The following is a 19,061-nucleotide window of genomic DNA, read 5'->3' as shown; positions in this document are numbered from 1 at the left end:
CCGCACTGTTACAAGAGCATTGATTTCAAGCTCCACCTACTTGCCAACTTCCTAGTCTAATGTGTTTGCAATTCTAGATTTTATACCATGAAGTAATGCAAACTTGTTAAAGGTAACATCCCCGACTCACCATAAACTTTGGGAACTTACAATCAATACACCACAATTGATAACCTTTCACCCCATATACATAGCCTAAGAATATGCACTCTATCGTCCTCAACTCAAGTTTACCATCACTCACAAAAACATGAACAAGACAACCAAATACTCTTAGTATAAAGTAATCAGCAGGCTTACCAGACCAAACTTATTTAGGAGTCTTAAATTTAATTACAGTTGATGGAGACCGATTTACTAAGTAGCAAGCCATGTTGATAGCTTCTATCTAGAATACTTTGGGTAAGCCAACATTAAAAAACATGCATCTTGCTCTTTCTAGAAGTGTTCTTTTCATCCATTCTACAACACCGTTTTGATGTGATGTTTTGACGACAGTGCGATATTTAACTATTTCCTTATTCTTGCAAAACAAACCAAACTCACATTTGCAAAATTCCAAACCTTTGTTTATTTGAAAGCTCTCGATCCTTTTCTTAGTCTGCTTCTCGATCCTTTTCTTAGTCTGCTTCTCGATCAGTGCCTTCCAATGCAAAAAGGTGGTCAACACTTCACTTATAACCTTCAAAAAATATGTCCACACCTTTCTTTAAAATCATCAATAAAGGTCCACATGCATAATGATCCACCTTTTGATGCCACCGAAGAAGGATCCCACAAATCTGAATGAATGTAATTTACTTTACTTTTGGTTCGATGAGTTGTAGTGCTAAATTTCACTATATGTTGCTCACAGAAATCTAGCTTCCCAATCTTTTGACTACACAGCAAATTACGCTTACTCAGTTTTCTAATCGCTCTCTCGCTCATATGACCTAATCTCATATGCTATAGACGTGTTACATCATCTTTAGAATCATTAAATGAAACCACAAAAATAGTTTCAATAACCGTGTTTCCAACTAGACGATAAAGATCATCGGATAACTTGCCATTCATGATAGTTAAGGCTCCTTTAGATACATTCAAGACACCATCTTGACTACTATATTTGTAGCCTTTTTTATCTAACAAACTCAAGGATATCAAATTCTTTTTCATGTCATGAACATGTTTCACGTCAAGTGTCCTTACCATACCATCAAACATCTTGATCCGAATTGCGTCAATCCCAACAACTCAATCATCTCCTAATTGTATAGTGCCCATATCAACAGATTGATAAGTTGTAAACTAATCACACCGAGGACATATATGAAAGCAACAAGTTGAATCCAAGATCCATGTATCCATCAGGTTACCGTTAGTAACTGCAAGAAAATTATTAATTTTCTTAAAAGTATCAAAGTCATCTCCAACCACGTTTGCAGTACATTCAGACTTATTGATCTTTTCATCATCCTTGAATTTGGTACAATCTTGACGGAAATGCCCTTTCTTACCACAATTCCAACAAGTTTTCCCTTTTGCTTTAGATTTACTTTTCTGTCTAGACCCTTCTCTCTATCGTTTCCTCTATTCACAATTAGGCCTTTTACTTGATTTTCATTCCTTATACCTCTAACTTTCTTCTTCAATTCCTTAGAATTTAAAGATGTCCTTACATCCTTGAAAGTGAGTGTGTCTCGACCATATAACATAGTATCTATGAAGTTTTCATACGATGGAGGCAAAGAACATAAAATAATTAGGCCTAAGTCTTCATCTTCAATTTATAACATCAATATTCTTTAAATTAAGAATAACTCTATTAAATTCATCAATGTGGGCATTAACGAACGTACCTTCACTTATCTTGAGAGTATACAATCGTTGCTTCATATTAAGCTGATTCATCAAGGATTTGGTCATATAAATACTTTCGAGTTTAAACCACACTGTAGCAGCAAATTCTTCATCCTTGACTTCTCTTAGCACCTCATCAAACAAAGTTAGGAGAATAGCACTATATGCTTTTTTCATAAGGTCATTTTTCTCACCATCATATAAATTCAAAAAAAGATGCTTTTTTCCCTTTAGTGACTTCAACAGTCTTTGTTGCACTAGTAATGTGCATATCTTAACACGCCACAGGCTGAAATCATTTCTACCATTAAACTTTTCAATCTCATACTTGATAGACGAAGTTGTCATAACGAGATTTAGATTGACTCAAGACCTTGAAGCTCTGATACAGGTTTGTTGTGAAAATTGCAGAATTATCTCTAAAGAGTTGCTCAAGATCTTATCTAATCAATAGAATAAGAAAAGAAAAAAATCAAGTACACCCACAAGAACATAAGAATTTATGTGGTTCGGTCATTTGATGACCTACGTCCACAAGCACAGCAACAAAAAAAAATCAGGAGATTACAAAAATAGTGTCAAACTCAGAATCTTTATCCCACGTACACCCAAACCAATCTCTCTAAATTTACGTGATGATTATTCTTTAACCCCATAGGATCATTCTATAGTGCCAAATACAAAAATCTTATCCTAATATAATTAGAATATGTTATTCTAGTCTAACTAGATTTAAAGACTATCTTAACAAGGTATACTAGTTTAATTAAAATTAAATAATCCTATTTGAATCACAATTCAAGATTATCCTAAATAATTGAACTGGTGTGAATTAAACTTGATCTCAGGATTTAAAAAAAGGAAAAAAAAGAAACAAATTTTACCACCAAGAGCATGTTTTAAATTTATTATTATTTAATGCAAAAGTATTACTATAAATTGTATTTTAATTAACTTTAAAAAAGTATTTTTAAAACTTTGGTTAACAGAACTTTGTTTTTCTTTGTAATAAATGAGGACCATTTTTGGCTTATTGATTGCGACTGCCTGTTGGTTCCCCTTTTGACAAAGTTGCAAGCTTGGGGGCCTTTCATATTGCTTGTTCTTTTTTTATTATTATTATAGCTATTAATTTTTATTTTTTTTTTAAAGGGATGGGAATGCTTCAACCGACACCAATTCACGAGCAACTATGGCGTCTATTATTAAAGGTCCTATCTCCGACAATTCCAGTTGCCATAAATGACACCACCTATCCTCAATCCCTACCATCCCATCCTTAAATAGCAGATGGAAGATTGGTACTCCAGGCTACACTGCCACTATTTCTTTCTTTCTTTCTTTCTTTTTCTCTTACAAGTTATGCAGCGCACTTTCCGGTTTCAATTAGGGCCCAAACTATGGAAGCTAGGCTCCGTGATACACGGCGGGACGAAGACTTCAACGCAAGCTCTCTTTCCTTTCTCCTTTTTGTTTTTTTTTTTTTAATGTTTTTATGCCATGTTACTTTTAATACTGAATTCCTTATTGATAACTTTCTTTTTGGTAAAATTAACACACGGCGGGCTTACTCACATAAATTTGTCTTATTTCAATACTTGAGTACTGTTTGGTCTTTGCTTAGTGATGTGTTTTTTGTGCAGCCAGAAGGACAGAAAAGAAGAAGCGGTGTTTAATGTTCGCTCTAGTGTACTTCATTGAAGACAAGAAATAAACCCAAGTATGAACAAAGGGGACCCCATCAGCTGTTGAGCCTTCTCCAACAGAACCAACTACCACCACTTTCATTGAATGTCCCTGTGGCTACGCCCTTGGATCAAGCAACTTTCTGTCTCAGTCCCCTACCAAAATTATATAATTCCTTGCACCAACTAGCCTTCCCTTGCTTATAAGAAAAATAAGAAGTTAGTATTTAAGAGAGTTAATTACACATTTGGTATTCAAATTATAGAAAAAATTACTTTTTAAATGTCTAAAGTTTATTATTTTATAATACATTTTTCAACTTTATTAACGACATTAATCAAACAGACGACGTGATGAGATTGCACTTTTCTTTAAAAAGTAGGAAATGGTTGGAACAGGCAAGGGCATCCAATGTACCATGCACCCTTCCTGTCAAGTGTCGACTCCTCGGCAATTCGCATAACATAATATAGAATAAAATTGCCCCTCATATGATAAGGGAAGGACCAAGGAGAGAGAGATCCTTGTGTCATTAATAACACCATTGCCAAACATGTCCTTCCAACTGAAAAACAACACATAAAAAGTATAAAACTGATCTGACCCCAACCAACTGGGAAAGAATAAATGAAAATTTCACAAGAAATTTCCCAATCATCGTTTTTTCGTAATACTAGTAAGCAATAATATAGATTTAATTTAATAACTAATTTTATGTGATTTATGGCAGACATTGCTTTTTGTGCTTTATACATTACGAAAAAAAATTATTATATCGAAACTATGCCTAATAAGTTACAAGTAAAACCATTAATAATTTAAGAGATTACTACGTTCTTAACTCTCAAAATGTAAACATAACAACTAGAGATGAAATACTAGAGGGAAACCACCAAAATTTTGAACCCAAACTTACACATTAACTAGAAATTTTACATCCAGCAGGGGTAATCCATAGGTGACTGAAAGTAACTAGAGAAAAGAAACAAGCAACCACATCAGCAAGAACAGTGATATCATTCCATCAACCAAGGGAGTGGCAGTCCAAAAATTATAAGCCAACAACATGTTTCTCTCAGCTGAACCATACAAACCCATCCATCACATTAGACCTCAGTAGTCTGATGGAGAAATGACATCATCGATCTTCAAAATCATCTTAACAACTTGTGTTGCCAGCAAGATCTGCTGCTGCTTCCCAATCAGTGTCTCAAATACGTTTTGCTCGCGCATATCATTAGTCCCAACATCATTGCAGTCAATTCCAAAGTGAGGATTATTCTCCTGCGCATCAGATACAAAATCAATATCTTACTCCATGCTGCTGAAATTATACAAGAACAAAAATTGGTCATCATGCTAATTAATAATTACCTTAATTTGCTCAGATTTCACTGCTGATAGTGTCTCAATGGGTTGGAGCCCACTATTCTCAGCCAGTGCCATGGGGACTGCATCTAAAGCATCTGCAAATGCCCTGATTGCATACTGCAGATAATAGAAAATAAATACCCTATAATTACTCCCAAGAAAAAGGAATACTAAAATATTTAGATGAATACACATGCTTCTTCGTACCTGCTCAACTCCTGGATATTTATCTGCAGCTGCCTCAACAGCAATTGAGCAAGAAATCTCAGCTGAGCCACCACCATAGACTATAGAATTGTTGCGGATTAGATTCCTGGCCACGCACAATGCATCATGGATACTGCGCTTGGTCTCCTCTATCATCATCTTGTTTCCTAATACATCATCAAACACAAGAGACACCTATCAGATATATATCCCTAAGCCATCTCAATTCAGCCTAACGCATTACACCTTCTATGAGCAACCCTAAACCCATTATTATTAATTGAGCATAATGCAATAAGCCACAACCCAATTGCAACCAAATAGAACAAGGGGAAAGAATCTACCTCCACGAATAAATATGGTTACAGCTCTTGAATTTGCACAGTGTTCAATGTACAACATTTTATCTTTTGTGGTTCCAAAAGACTTCTCTCTGACCAAACCAGCCTAAAAAAATAGAATAAATAACAAGTGTTTCATGTAAGATACAGATGCAATACCAGGGGATTAACCTGAGATTTTAAACTGTAAAAACTTCAGCAAACGTGGATTGCTAGTCCAAATGAGCAATGCATTAGTGCTTGCTTAAATTAAAAGTCATCAAATATTGTATCATCTCACTTGAGCTTCACCTGTTGTCTATCTAATGCATGAAAAAATTTCCAAGAGAGGAATTAATCGAGCACACATTTCTAAGTAAAGTAATATAAACAAGGAAAGAATGCAGCAAAACATACCCTTCCCAGCTTTTCTGGGGTCAACTCTTGGAACCTTGGCACAATCCTTCCACCTATGAAAATAAGCATAATTAGATTGCTAATAAGGTTGCACAGCATATTAGCAACAAAATACTTATCTATCATGAATTTGGCTACCATGTCTGGAAATGAAAATAAACTAAACAGAAACAAACCTGTAGCTATTGCTATGAGCTCCAACTCCACACCACCAACCCATCTCACAGCAGGCAAGTTCCGGTGCATTAATAAATGATTTGCCTCATCATCAAAACCCCATTGACAGATAACCAAGGTGGCACCAACATCCTGCAACAACATTATTATCAGAACAAGTTGTCTACCCCAAAATTGCAAAGGTGACCATAGCAATAATCCACCTCCACCACCTCTCTCCCCAAAGAGAATAATCTAAAGCAAGATAGAACATGAAAGGTTGATCAAAAATTGAAAAAGATATTCCTCAAAACTCCAATCTGCAGCCATACCTTGCACTTTTGGACCATGTCATCAAAATACTTTTGCTCTTGCAGACGCAAAGTCTGAAACTTTTCCACTGTATCAATGTCCACCTTATGTTTAGTCTTTGGCTTAGGTGGCTCAAATGGGCAAGTTAATATAGCAATTTTTGCATCTTCAATTTGCTTTGGCATCTGTGGATGACTCATGTCCTTGTCAACAGTGATTCCGTATATTAGCTCAGTATCTTCCAGTTTCCCCCCAACTTTTCCCTCAACCTTAATCAAATCTAAATTGACATCTTTCCTCTCTAGATCAGCAACAGAAAGAACTGCTTTAACAGAAATCTCAGCCAAAGGGCGCTTGCATCGATTCACACTGTAAAACAACAAAAAATGGTTGCAAATTCACAATACACAAGATATACATAACATATCAGTCTAGCAATGCACTCTCAACTTTTTGCCTTTAAATCCCAATATTAGGAGTCTCACTTCTCAATGCTAACAAGTTTATAAATTGCTAGATGATGGTGTGTTTGAACTGAGCCAAGAGCCACATAGTTCAGATGGTTCAACACACCACCATAAACACCCCAGTGGTTACTTCAATCTTGCAAACATCCCAAAAAGTCAACATTGAGATCTGAATTTGAGGATCATTCAGGAAAAGACAATAAGGGGAAAATGTAGCCAAAAGGACTACCAATCAAGATTAACTAATATCCTTGCAAGTTAAGGTGTCAGCATTTCAAAAGTTTGAACTAACATTTAGAAACATTGTTCTTACCAAACAAGATGATACTAGCACCTGCAATTCGTTTAAAAGCTTCCGCAACATAATGTGTTAAAGTCAAGCTTAATGGCACCTTGTATTGATCAAAGCATCACCTTATGGAAAATCTTTATTCAATTGCAGACTACTATACTAGAAGAAATATAGTCAAGCAATTAATTTTTTTTAACATCATAATGATAGCAACACAATGAAACCAGGAGCCTGTAATTTGATATGACAAATCCCAGTGGTTGAGATAGGATATTACGATGAACAAAAAAATAGGATAGTTGATATACACATGAATTATCCTTCACAATTTTTTTTTTAAAAAAAGGAACATCTTGTAACAAATTAGACATAATTTCTCCTTATAGCACAGCAAGATGCAAGCAAAAATTTAGCCCTGGCAACATAAGAAGCTAGTATAGTGCCTGTTATAGTCATAATATGAATGTTTCTAGTCATGCATTATGGCAATCTGAACATCATAAGGGCAACAGAAAGTACAGCAATATACCAGGAAAAAGGCTAGGAACTTACATTTTCGAGGACAGAGTGGTCATGCAAGTTTGAACCAAAGGCTCTATATTTGTTGGTCCAAAATCAAACTTCTGAGCTATATGCTCCAAATGCTCAACAGCTATTCTCGAAGCCAGTTCATAGCCCTCTGCAACCCGAATGGGATGAATCCCACGCTCTAATAGCCGCTCTGCCTGCTCTAGAAGTGCTCCAGCCATGACAACAACACCAGTTGTTCCATCACCAATTTCATAATCCTGGCTCCGAGACAGTTCAACCATCAATTTAGCAATTTGATTGTCAACATCCATCTGCTCCAATATTGTAGCCCCATCATTTGCTGACAAAATCCCAAAAAAGAAAAAACATCAGGAAACTTTGAACACGATCTAGGCATAATTTCAAATAAAAAAATCTGATATACTTAGGTTCAACATTAACTCCTGAAATATAAACTTCAAGAAGCTTTGTCCTGAAACACTAAGCTTATAAGGTTAACTCAGCAAAGTTTATCTACATTAACTTTACCTAAAGACACCAAAACTAATAAAGTTTCTAAAGTAACCACAAATCCCAAAATTACCAATAAGCCTAACATTTCTCTCCACAAACAACTTAACCTAACTACCTTCTCATTTCGAAGTTCCACGTCAAACAGATCCATAACAGAAAATTCATTTCTATAAGACCCTAATCTACTAACCAAAAACTTGGAGATCAAGAAAAAAAATTTAAAAAACAAAAAGAAAAAATGGGAAGAAGAGGTTAAAAAGAGTTAACTGATGGTGACATCGCCGTCGGGGCTTTGGAGCATCTTATCCATGCCCTTGGGTCCGAGAGAGGTTCTGAGGATCCGAGCCACCGCCTTGCCAGCGGAAATGTTGGCTTTTTGGGCTTCGATCCCTCTCAGCCTTGTTTTCTGCTCTTGCTCTTTTATTATAATGAAGGGCCTACCGAACTCGTCGAATGCCAACGCCATTTTCTCCTGGTCTTACTGTTTCGTCGCGGATCTATTCTTCTTCTTCTTCTTCTCTTCTTCAATGTTTCAGTCCCTTGAAGAGTTGGAAGTGAGAAGAAGAGCGTGGAAGCTTTTGAGTAAAATGTTGGCTCGGTTTACCTTTTTCTCTTTGTTTTCAAAGCCCTAACCAGTGGCTCTTTTTGTAATTTTAGGCCGTTTCCTTTGCTCCTTTTTTGGGCTTGCCTGCCTGTCTGTATTGGGTTAGGCCCATTATTCACAGAAAAATCTTGCATGGCCCATTAAGACCATAGATAAGAGATACGCATTGTTTTACTCTAAAAAAATTTTAAAATCCTAAAAAAGAATTTATTAACTAGTTCATATCATGACATTTTTCTTCGCATAAAATTCATTTCCATTACTTTCTCATTATTTACCACCAATGTGTATAATACGATAGGAAAAATCATTAAATAGACTATTTTTACCACCACAACCATATTGTCACGGCTTGCAAATCCGTGACAAGCTTAACCTACGCAATTAGCTGGCCAACAACAAATGAGAGTTGTCGTGTACACAAGACGCTAGTAGGATTGGGTTGCATGAGACCTAGAATGATGGGTTCCGCAAAGCGAAGCAAATTAGCAAGCTTGGTGCACAAGGGCAACGCGCTTGTGGGTCGTGCATACATGAGTTGTCTACTTAGGTTGGACTTCTTGTTAATACTACCAACTTGGGTAGTTAAGTTAGTCTAGGGAAAGTAGGCTAGTTGTGCTCTAATTAGAAATAGAACACTTATTTTAATTATGTTTTTTGTTAACTACTCTAATTGTACTAACAACTAAAAGTAGAGTTCCTTTAGGAATAAGATGGGCTATATTATAAATAGCCCCTTTTAATTTCAATGTAAGCATAGGGGAAAAAACATACTAATAGCCGGCATAAGTTTATTGGGTCGTGTGAAATAGTATATTTTATTTCTCCCATATCTTCTTCTTTAGTTTACGCTTTGGGGTGAGCATTTGATTAAATTGGTTAATTCAGTTAAGGAATATTATTAACCAACTTAATCGATATTTTTAAAAAAATTAATTGAACTGAATCGATTTAACAACTTTAATCAACTTTAGTCAGTTAAATCGAATTTTTTTAACTTTTTTCTATTTTTTTAATTTATTTAAAAATATATTAATAATGTACTTTATGTTACGACATACTACATTATTACTTATAATTTTACTAATATATTAATATAGTATATTATTAATATGTAATTTTTGACTAATTATATTTGTTATACTATACATTGATTAATTAGTTTATTAATAAGTACACTATCTATAGTGTATTAAGATATATATTATATAATGTATAATTGTAAATAATATATACTATATTAATATTTACTTTATATAGTATATAGTATATATGTATATTGTATTGATATAAATTATATATAGTGTATAACTATATACTAATACAATGTATTGTGTATTAATATATTACTATATATAGTTAATATTTACTTATATAGTATATAAGTATACTAAGAAGGCATATAACATATGTACTCTATAATAGTATATTGTTATATATAATAGTAAATTGTTATTGAGTAATTAGTATATTAATAAACACTATATAATATATAATATATTGTTATATATTATAATATAGTTAATTATTAACATAAGTTATATTACTATAGGATACTAATATTAATATAAGTTANACTATACTATATAATATTTATAATATATTATTATCTATTATAATATAGTAAAATCAACTCATTAAGTCATTAATATTAATATGTAACTCATATTAATAAGTTATTATATTTAGTTGCTAATATAAGTTATATTGCTGTAGTATACTAATATTAATATATAGTATATTAATAAGTTACTATATTAATGTAAGTTATACTATATTAATATAGTTTATTAATAATTTATAAAAAAAAAGCTATTATAGTATATAGTCTATATAACATAGACTATATATTGTATATTAATAAATATACTATATATAGTATAATATATTAATAACTTAAATAAAAAATAATATATTAATAAGTTAATATAATAAGTTAAATTAATAACTTGAGCTTAGGGTATAGTTTTCATATATTAATATCTACATAAAGTGTATTTTATTTTTTATTGTTGATGATTAAGTTTAAGTCATTTATTCGTATACAAGTATAGAAAAAATGTGTGAGTTAATACATGTAAGAAAATCCCTCTCGATGATTAAATCTAGCCGATCATTAATATATATGTATAGAAAATTAATGTGAATGCATACATGTAATAAAAACCTTTAAATATACTTATTTCAAAGTCGATTAATTTGGTTAATCGTCTTCAAAATTTTTAGCCAGGAGTGCATATCATGGCTTGTTAAGCACATTCAAGGTCATAGTAAGTTGAACAGGGTCTTAGCCTACTAGAAAAATCTTAAAAGAGATTTTTCGAAATGACTTTTGTTGGTCCCAATAATATGTGCTAGAGGGGGGTGAATAGCACAATTTGGCTCTTTCAAATATTGTCTCAAAGTCTAGATAAGGGTGAGACAAATGAAGGAAAGAAAACGAAACAAAATAGAGTAAAAAGGACAGTAAAATTTAGAGTGGTTCGGTCCAAAACCTACATCCACTACCTTGATTATCCAACCAAGGATTTTTCAAACAATCCACTAGAAACCTATGAAATTCACAAGCTTTTCACCAAGCTTTACAATGACTTTTACAAGGCTAAGCCAAAACTTTTTACACTAGTTTTTCACGGGCTAAACTAAAACCCAACACCTAACTTTTGAAGGCTAAGTTAGAACTTTAACACTTTCAGGCAATCCTAGCTTGAAACAATCACTTAGAGTGACTCCCTCACTCTAAGAATACAAGAAAAGAAGTAGAAGAAAGTACCAATGATCACAAATTGATCTAAATGGTGCAAGGTTGAGTGCAGAATACAAATACAAAGGATGGGCGTTTAAGTGCAGTGAGGTGGAGAGAAAATTTTCTGGTTTTTCAACTCTTAATGACTCAAATCTCTTCATTCCAAGAACTAGTTTCCAACTATTGGAAGACCCTTTTATACTTGGAGAAACATCTCGGATGGGAGTTTGACAGTTTTTTAGCCATTAGAGACAGTTGAGAGTCGGTTCTAGCCGTTACTCTGTCTTTTAGTGCAGATTTCAAACTTGCAAGCAAAATGCTCTTAGTCGACTAACCGATATCTTGGTCGACTAAGTCGTCTCTGTTTTTTGGTCCCTGTGTTTGGTAGTCTTGGCAGTGCACACTTAGTCGACTAACCCATTTCTTGGTCGACTAAGTTGGTTCTATCTTAAAATTCAGATTTTGACAGTAGCTTTTTAGTCGACTAACCTATTTCTTGGTCGACTAAGTTGGTTCTATTTCTTAATATTCTTCAACCCGCCATTTCTCCAATTTAAATTTTAGTCAACCAACATTCTTCAATATTTAACCAAAAACTTTCCTTTTAGTTGATCAATCATTTTTCTTCATTTTCGTGATTCCTGATATATACATTCAAAAGGTTGATTCATTATTTCCATATGACTTTTTGTCCTGCACACTTAGATAGAAATGTTAGACACAAATGAAATGGGAATATTTTATTATCATCAAAAAATGAAAAGAGCCAACAACTTTGAAGGTTGTCATTTTGTGTATAAAATAGTAAGAGAACTATTTAAAATTTTAAAGCCTGTTTTAAATAGTTTATACATGATTATACTTATCGCTTTTATCTTATCTATTCAGACATAATCTATATACATGGCTAACAACTTGCCATTTTAAAGCATCTTGGATGCAAACATACTCACTGGCCCAAACTTCCTAGATTGATTTCAGAACCTTAAGATCATATTGAGACAAGAGAAGAAATCATATGTCCTTGACACACTTATTCCACCAATCTCGACCAATGATGTTAGTGCTGAGGATAAGGAGGCATATCAACATCATGAGGATGACGATGATTAGGCAGCATGTGTGATGTTAGCCAATATGACCCTTGAGGTCCAAAAGCAACATGAGCACATGGGTATCTAATCCATGATTTTTCAACTTAGATAATTGTTCAAGAAGGAAGGGTGCATTGAGAGATATGAGATCTCTAAAGAATTGGTCTAGTGCAAGATGACAGAAAAGAGTTTTGTCAGACTTCACATACCGAAGATGGTTGGACTCAATGAGAGGCCTAGACAATTAAGACTGACGATGGATCATGAGTTGAGTACTAACTTAGTTCTGCAGTCTCTTCCTAACAGCTTCAATCAGTTTGTGTTGAACTTTCATATGAATCGTTTAGGAGCTACTCTTTCCAAACTTCTAAACATGTTGGATATGGCAAAGAAGTCCATTAAAAGAGAAAAGAGAACTTACTTTTTGTTTCTTCTTTAAAAGCTCAAATGAAGCAAAAAAATAAGAAAGCCTAAAAGGGAAAGAAGGTAACATCCCAAAATCAAAAGGCACTAAAGCCTAAGGGATGTGTCAAAAAGGACAAAGAGAAGAACATTTGCCACCACTGTGACAAACCTAGGCATTGAAGGAGGAACTGCAAGGAGTACCTAGATATTATGGGCAAGGAAAATAAGCTTATTGAACATTTGCCACCACTGTTAAGATATATTATTTTATATTATAAAGGTATATGATACCTTATGTTTGTTCTAATATGTATGACATATTGTAGAGACTAAGGACAAAGATAAATAAGATCTTATTTGAGGAGGTGACCGCATTGATTGACTACATGGAGCATTGTATGCTACATATGAATGGTTGTACTCTTATTTAAAGTCACATAAGTAGTCTCGGACTTGTTCCCCTCAATAATGCACATTCATTAATATCTTTAGTGTAAATCCTCTTTCATGAACCAGAAACCTTCCCCCTCGATAATTCGTTGGCAAATCCGTCAAAAAGTTGTCAACGAAATTGTTAACTTACCAACTATTTTTTGTATCGACAAAATATTTCGCCACTGACAAAATATAACATTGCCATCAACTGCTTTTACAATTGATTTAATAACGGAATTTTTTGTTTGAAATCTGTAGGTAATGCACAATACCAATGGAATTTCACCAATTATCAACAAATATTTCATCAATAAAATCAACAATTCTTATATTTTTTCACATTTATATCGAACATTACAATTTTATTTTTTTAGATTATATAACACCCAATAATTATATTACATTGAAATATTGGAATGGTAAAACACAAAACCCAACCTTAATGTTATTATTATCAAGCAAGACTTAAATAAGAGTTTTTTGGTCAAGTTCCTTATTTTTTTAAAAACAATAATTAAATAAAAGCTGAAATTGAAAACCCAAACTACCAAATTGAAAGGCTTCATTACTTAAATTAAATGTACAAAATTTGAAAAATTTGAATAAGTTTTGATATTTTGTTTAAATTGATAATTTTATAAAAAATCAATTAATTTGTAGCATTTATTAAGCAGTGATTAAATTTTCTATATAAATCGTATTTTCATTTAACTTTTTACATGTTATTAATAATCTCATTAAATTCTATCAATCTATTGCTTTTGATTTTCAAACTTAATTTTAATATAATTGTATAAATTGACTCAAAAAATTTTGTTTAAGGTTGTAAAAACTTAAATTCAAATCATACTAGATAACTTTATATTTTTCAAGTGTAACCATATATGATATTGGATTTGAATATTTAATTTAACAATAAATATATGTATTTTTTCTATTTAAAGAGTCAATTAAGAGATCGTCTTTAGGTAAATTTATATTTGATAAAAAGAATATATATTTAAAAAGAAAAAAGAGAAGAAAATTTATTCTAAATTTTGCCCCACAAAATCGAATATAATAGCATTAGCCAAATTTGTTTTCCCTAAATATGGAAGACAAGGAAAAGAAACAACGTCCGTAGCATAAAGAAAGCAGATGCATGCATGGTTTTCTCGAGTCCGCACAGGGTGTTGAACCCGTGTATTGCGTTGATGCCATTCCATTCTTGTCCGAATTCAGCATTATATAAATCTCTCCCATTCCCTCCGCAGTTGTGGGGTGTTTCTCTATTATTAAATCCTAGAGAACAATTGCATTCTTGGTATCTTAATTTCTTCTTGTTCTCCTTTGTAACACCTCGAACAAATCTAACTCCAACCAAATAATAAACAAAAAAAATGGCACGCCAAATCCTTGTTATTGCATTGGTCTTTATTGCCCTTATTGGGTTGGTTATGGCTGGTCAAGACTCCTCTAGCAACAAAAGAGGTGCCGAGGCCGCCGCATCTGTCAATGATGATACCATTGGCAACACTGATGAAGCAAACGCACCAACTACTAGTGGTGATGAGGCTACTATTATTGTTGAAGGCCCTGTTGGCAGTGAGGATGCAGCGAAAAATGCTGCTGCTGCTCAACCTCCTAGCAGTGGTGCAACCACCTTTAGGGTCTCTGCTATCGCTGGAGCTGCTGCTGTTGCTGGCTACCTAGCCTTCTAAATTAGCTTCGCTTAATGCTACAACTTTTCTAGTTTTGGTTTGAGAAAAGTTGTCTAATTATTATTTGTTCATTTAATTCACATTGTTTGTACCGTAATTTGACATTTGCACAAGGTTGGTTGAATTTGTTATGAATAAAGGAATGCATTTTAAGCAAAATTTTTGCATATACGTTGCTTGTGTCCATTTGTTTGTTCAAATATTTTATCTTTCATCATAATATCCATGGTATATCATGTGAAATATATATGCTTTTATTTTAATTTCCCAAGCTAATACTATAATTAAATGAACAACCTCATTTAAGGTTTATTGAATGTATGGTCATAAAAATTGGTGAAAAGAACAAAGCATTGGGATGTTGTTAAAATTGCACCAAATAATAGGGATAAAGGAAAACAAAGATGCAAGCCTCATATGATACAACTTATTAAGATGAATTGAGGTCCGAGTAATAATCTTAAATTTGAGTTTTGGATTTTCACTTGTATAACCAAAAAGCAAGCAACCAAAGGAAATAAAATCTAATTGCAATAGCAGGTGATGCTCATTGGCCGTTGGCAAAATTATACTGCAATTGAGAGAGCATATGCATTCTAAGTCAATCATACCGGAATTGACTCCTTCAAGTTCGAGGCAGTCATCAATGGGTTGCTTTGTTGGATATTGCATCATTAAATTTAAATAATCCTTATCAACATGTACACAAGCAGAGGGTTGGAAAGCTAAGATTTTATCTATTGGAGGGAGGGTGACACTTCTTAGATCTATCCTTGCAAGTCTTCCAATTTTTTTATGTCCATCTTCCAAATACCTAAAGGCATCTTAAGGGAGCTTGAGAAAATTGAAAGGAGATTCTTGAGGTGTGGAAGTGAAGAAAAACACAAGATTCATTATATTGAATAGGACAAAAGGTGCAACTAAAAAGAGAATAGGGGGTTGGGAATTCTTAATCTTGAGTTAAAAAATAGAACTTTCCTTAATAAATGACTTTGGAGATATAAGAGTGAGAGAGATAGCTTGTGGAAGGAGGTTATAGTGGAGAAAATAGAAGAAAATCTATGAAATCCCACCTTGATGTATGATGTTAAGTTAAAGATTCCTTAGGTAAACATGCATATTTCATGTTTCAACACTTAAAAGTTAAGTTTTGAAGCTTGGCAAAATTCATGTTTTGTTGCTTAAAGATGATTTACAAGGTTTAATGTAGAAAGGAGTTCAATGGACAAAGTTTTAAGTTTATTTTTGCTTATTGGAGTTTATCTATCGATAAATGTTTTTCATCTATCGATAGATACAAACCCGAAAAAGTTTTTAAGAAAATAGAAGAACATCTATCGATAGATATTCATCATCTATCGATAGACCGTCCTATCTATTGATAAATAAGCCACATCTATCAATAGGTAGCAACCCAAGAGCTTTTTAAAAGAACCCTAAAGCAATCTATCGATAGATAACACTATTTTCAAAAAAATAAAAGAGATAAAAATGTATTTTCACCCCTAAACTATAAATATGTCACATTTTTCGAAGGTTTGTAGCCTTCAACCGTTTTTGCAATGTATTTTCTAAACCCTAAACTCTCTCAAACCCATTTCAACTCAAATTACCATTTTTGATGATTTTAAGCTTGGTTTGAGTTTTTATGAACAAAATGACATTTTTCAACTTTGAAATCTTTAAATCTTGATTTTCTAGAACTAAAAATGTTGTCTCTATGCCCAAATTTTTCTATTGGTTGCTAAAGCTCAAGGTTTTGTCATTTTCCTTAGCATCAAAACTCACCTAAGATAAAGATGAAGGATTTTTAGGTTTCTAAACATTATTTAGTTAATGTAATAGTGAATTTAAGCTAGAAAATTAGTTTTAGTTGAATTTGATTAGTTTCAAAGTTACTTGGAATGGGTATTCTGAGATTATAAGTTTAAGAAATTGATTGTGATAATTATTAAATGTTAGGAACGGTTGAAAACTTTGAGAAAATCACCAGAGAAGAGTTGTGATTAGAGCTAGATGTTGAATATCTGATTAGGTGAATGGATACACCTCTTCAAGTCTTTTTATATGTAAAATGAGCATGATTTTTATGAAAATTATTGATTATGCATGATGAACTATTGTTTCAAGAATGGTTTCTCAAAGGATTTGAGTTTCAAGGTTTTCAACTAGTTTTTAAGAATATGATTAAATGATTTAAAAGGATGATGATTTATTATGTATGTAACACAAATGATTTTCAAATTGTTTGTGAATCTACTTTGTATATAAATATCCTATTATTTAGTAGTTTTCAACAAAAGGGTACAACTCCTTTCAAATGTTTTATACCAAAATCTCCATTTCTATGAGATATGTATGAAATGCTTAGAGCATGCCACATTGCTATAATTATGAGATGATAAATTTCCACATATTAGATGAATGATGAATGAGGTGTGTTTATTGAGTAGTATGTAATGTAGTTCCACATACTTATATTATGAGTATAATGGCATAATATGATGCCAAATGTACACTATGTGTTTAATGAACGATTAAGAATTATGTATTGAGCATTTGATTGCAATATGAGTCATGAATGATTGTTACCCATGGTTATCGAGGGTTATTTTGTAACAAATCTTATAAGGTAATGAAAGATTTTTCATTACCACCTTATTGGGAAATAGGGAGCGAGGCAGTGACTTCATTCCCCATTTGCATGCACTCATGCCTAATGGGAGATATACCGTAAGGCCCATAGTGAACTGGGATTATCCCGTCACAAAGGTATTTGATGAATGTTTATATTTTGTTTGACTTTATTTAATGATTATGATGCTTATTATTCCATTGGTATGATGCATGGTGTGTTGGAACAAGATTCCTTAGTCTATTATAAAGGTAAAATGTAAGGTTGAATTGTGAGATTAGATGTTAGTTAGTTCAAATTTCTTGAGTTTCAAATGCATTGTTGATAAGCCCTAGAAGGCAAGTCTCAACACCATGACATTAAAAGATGAATGCATAAGTTAGCTCTTTTGATTGTGATTCAAATGGTTTACTCAAATTGGGTTTTAAGGAGTATAAGACTTCACAATGTATGAAACGAATTTTCATTATTGTTGAACTTGATTTTCAATGGTTTGATACATATTTCTAAATAATTATGAAACTTGTTTGAAAACATGATTATTCTCTTACAAGTTCCTTCTATATTTGAAAGATCATATGTGCATGGTTATATAAATGCTTATTTATGCAAAAGCTCTAACCCCTTGACTTGTTCCCTTCTCATATCCATTCACGAAATCTTTATAAATCACACGTTAGTTTTTCCCATTTTTTGTTGTAGATTAGTGACAGTTGTTAAGAACTCGTATCATGAAAACGTGATTCGTTCTTCCTTTGGTAAGTGACATAGCAGCCTCTTAAAGCTCAGAGAGTCGAATCATGTTTTGCTTGATGAGTCGGTTTTACATTTCTGTTCTTACATACTTGTTGATATTGGATTGTTAAGCCATTGCATGGCAAGTTATTTTACGAAATGATGTGAGTGATGTGAATGATGGCTTGTGAGCCTATATGAGCATCTGAGATGCCTTTATAGAATTTGTATATATTGTACAAGGTACAAAGACTATGAATGAAAATGTACACACAGTTTATGTTGAGAAGTCCATAATCGTCTGTCTTTATTTATGCATGAATGTTTATGATTATGTTGATTAATATTATAAGCATGTATGATAATGATGTTGGCAAATGAGCCATGTGTGATTGATTGATGAACGTATGATTGAGATAAAGAGGATTGCTTGTGCTTAGCTGGTTATACTCGTCTAGTTCCATGCGTCGGTCATGATCCCTCCAAAAAATGGGATATGACAAAATTCCACCAATCTTTTACTAGAGACAAACACAAATAAAAGGTATTCAAGTGTATGGAAAAATATCCTTAAACCATTATTTGTGACT

At 32.9% G+C, this 19,061-nt stretch overlaps 2 protein-coding genes across 2 annotated transcripts; one reads left to right on the top strand and one right to left on the bottom strand.

Moving 5' to 3' along the window:
• Window positions 4,384-8,736, bottom strand: LOC18609635 (T-complex protein 1 subunit epsilon). Its single transcript, XM_007044850.2, has 9 exons — window positions 8,385-8,736; window positions 7,626-7,944; window positions 6,335-6,683; window positions 6,023-6,155; window positions 5,847-5,899; window positions 5,454-5,556; window positions 5,110-5,276; window positions 4,906-5,019; window positions 4,384-4,815 (listed from the first exon to the last, which is right to left on the bottom strand). Exons 1-9 carry the CDS (start codon window positions 8,581-8,583, stop codon window positions 4,645-4,647), a joined length of 1,608 nt encoding a protein of 535 aa, XP_007044912.1. The 5' UTR covers window positions 8,584-8,736; the 3' UTR covers window positions 4,384-4,644.
• On the top strand, window positions 14,663-15,270 carry LOC18609634. Its single transcript, XM_007044849.2, has one exon. The coding sequence runs from the start codon at window positions 14,781-14,783 to the stop codon at window positions 15,099-15,101; it is 321 nt and encodes a 106-aa protein (XP_007044911.1). The 5' UTR covers window positions 14,663-14,780; the 3' UTR covers window positions 15,102-15,270.

This window comes from Theobroma cacao, chromosome 2, assembly GCF_000208745.1.
Source record: "Theobroma cacao cultivar B97-61/B2 chromosome 2, Criollo_cocoa_genome_V2, whole genome shotgun sequence".
Lineage (NCBI taxonomy): Eukaryota > Viridiplantae > Streptophyta > Magnoliopsida > Malvales > Malvaceae > Theobroma > Theobroma cacao.
Note: the sequence above shows the minus strand (reverse complement) of the source record. Positions and strands in the feature narration are given on the sequence as shown.

Coding starts and splice junctions, on each gene's coding strand:
- LOC18609635 (XM_007044850.2), bottom strand. CDS start 8,583: ATGGCGTTGGCATTCGACGAGTTCGGTAGGCCCTTCATTATAATAAAA. Junction 5,277..5,453: donor AACCATATTTATTCGTGGAG/GTAGATTCTTTC, acceptor ATGATGTATTAG/GAAACAAGATGATGATAGAG. Junction 5,020..5,109: donor AATATCCAGGAGTTGAGCAG/GTACGAAGAAGC, acceptor TATTATCTGCAG/TATGCAATCAGGGCATTTGC.
- LOC18609634 (XM_007044849.2), top strand. CDS start 14,781: ATGGCACGCCAAATCCTTGTTATTGCATTGGTCTTTATTGCCCTTATT.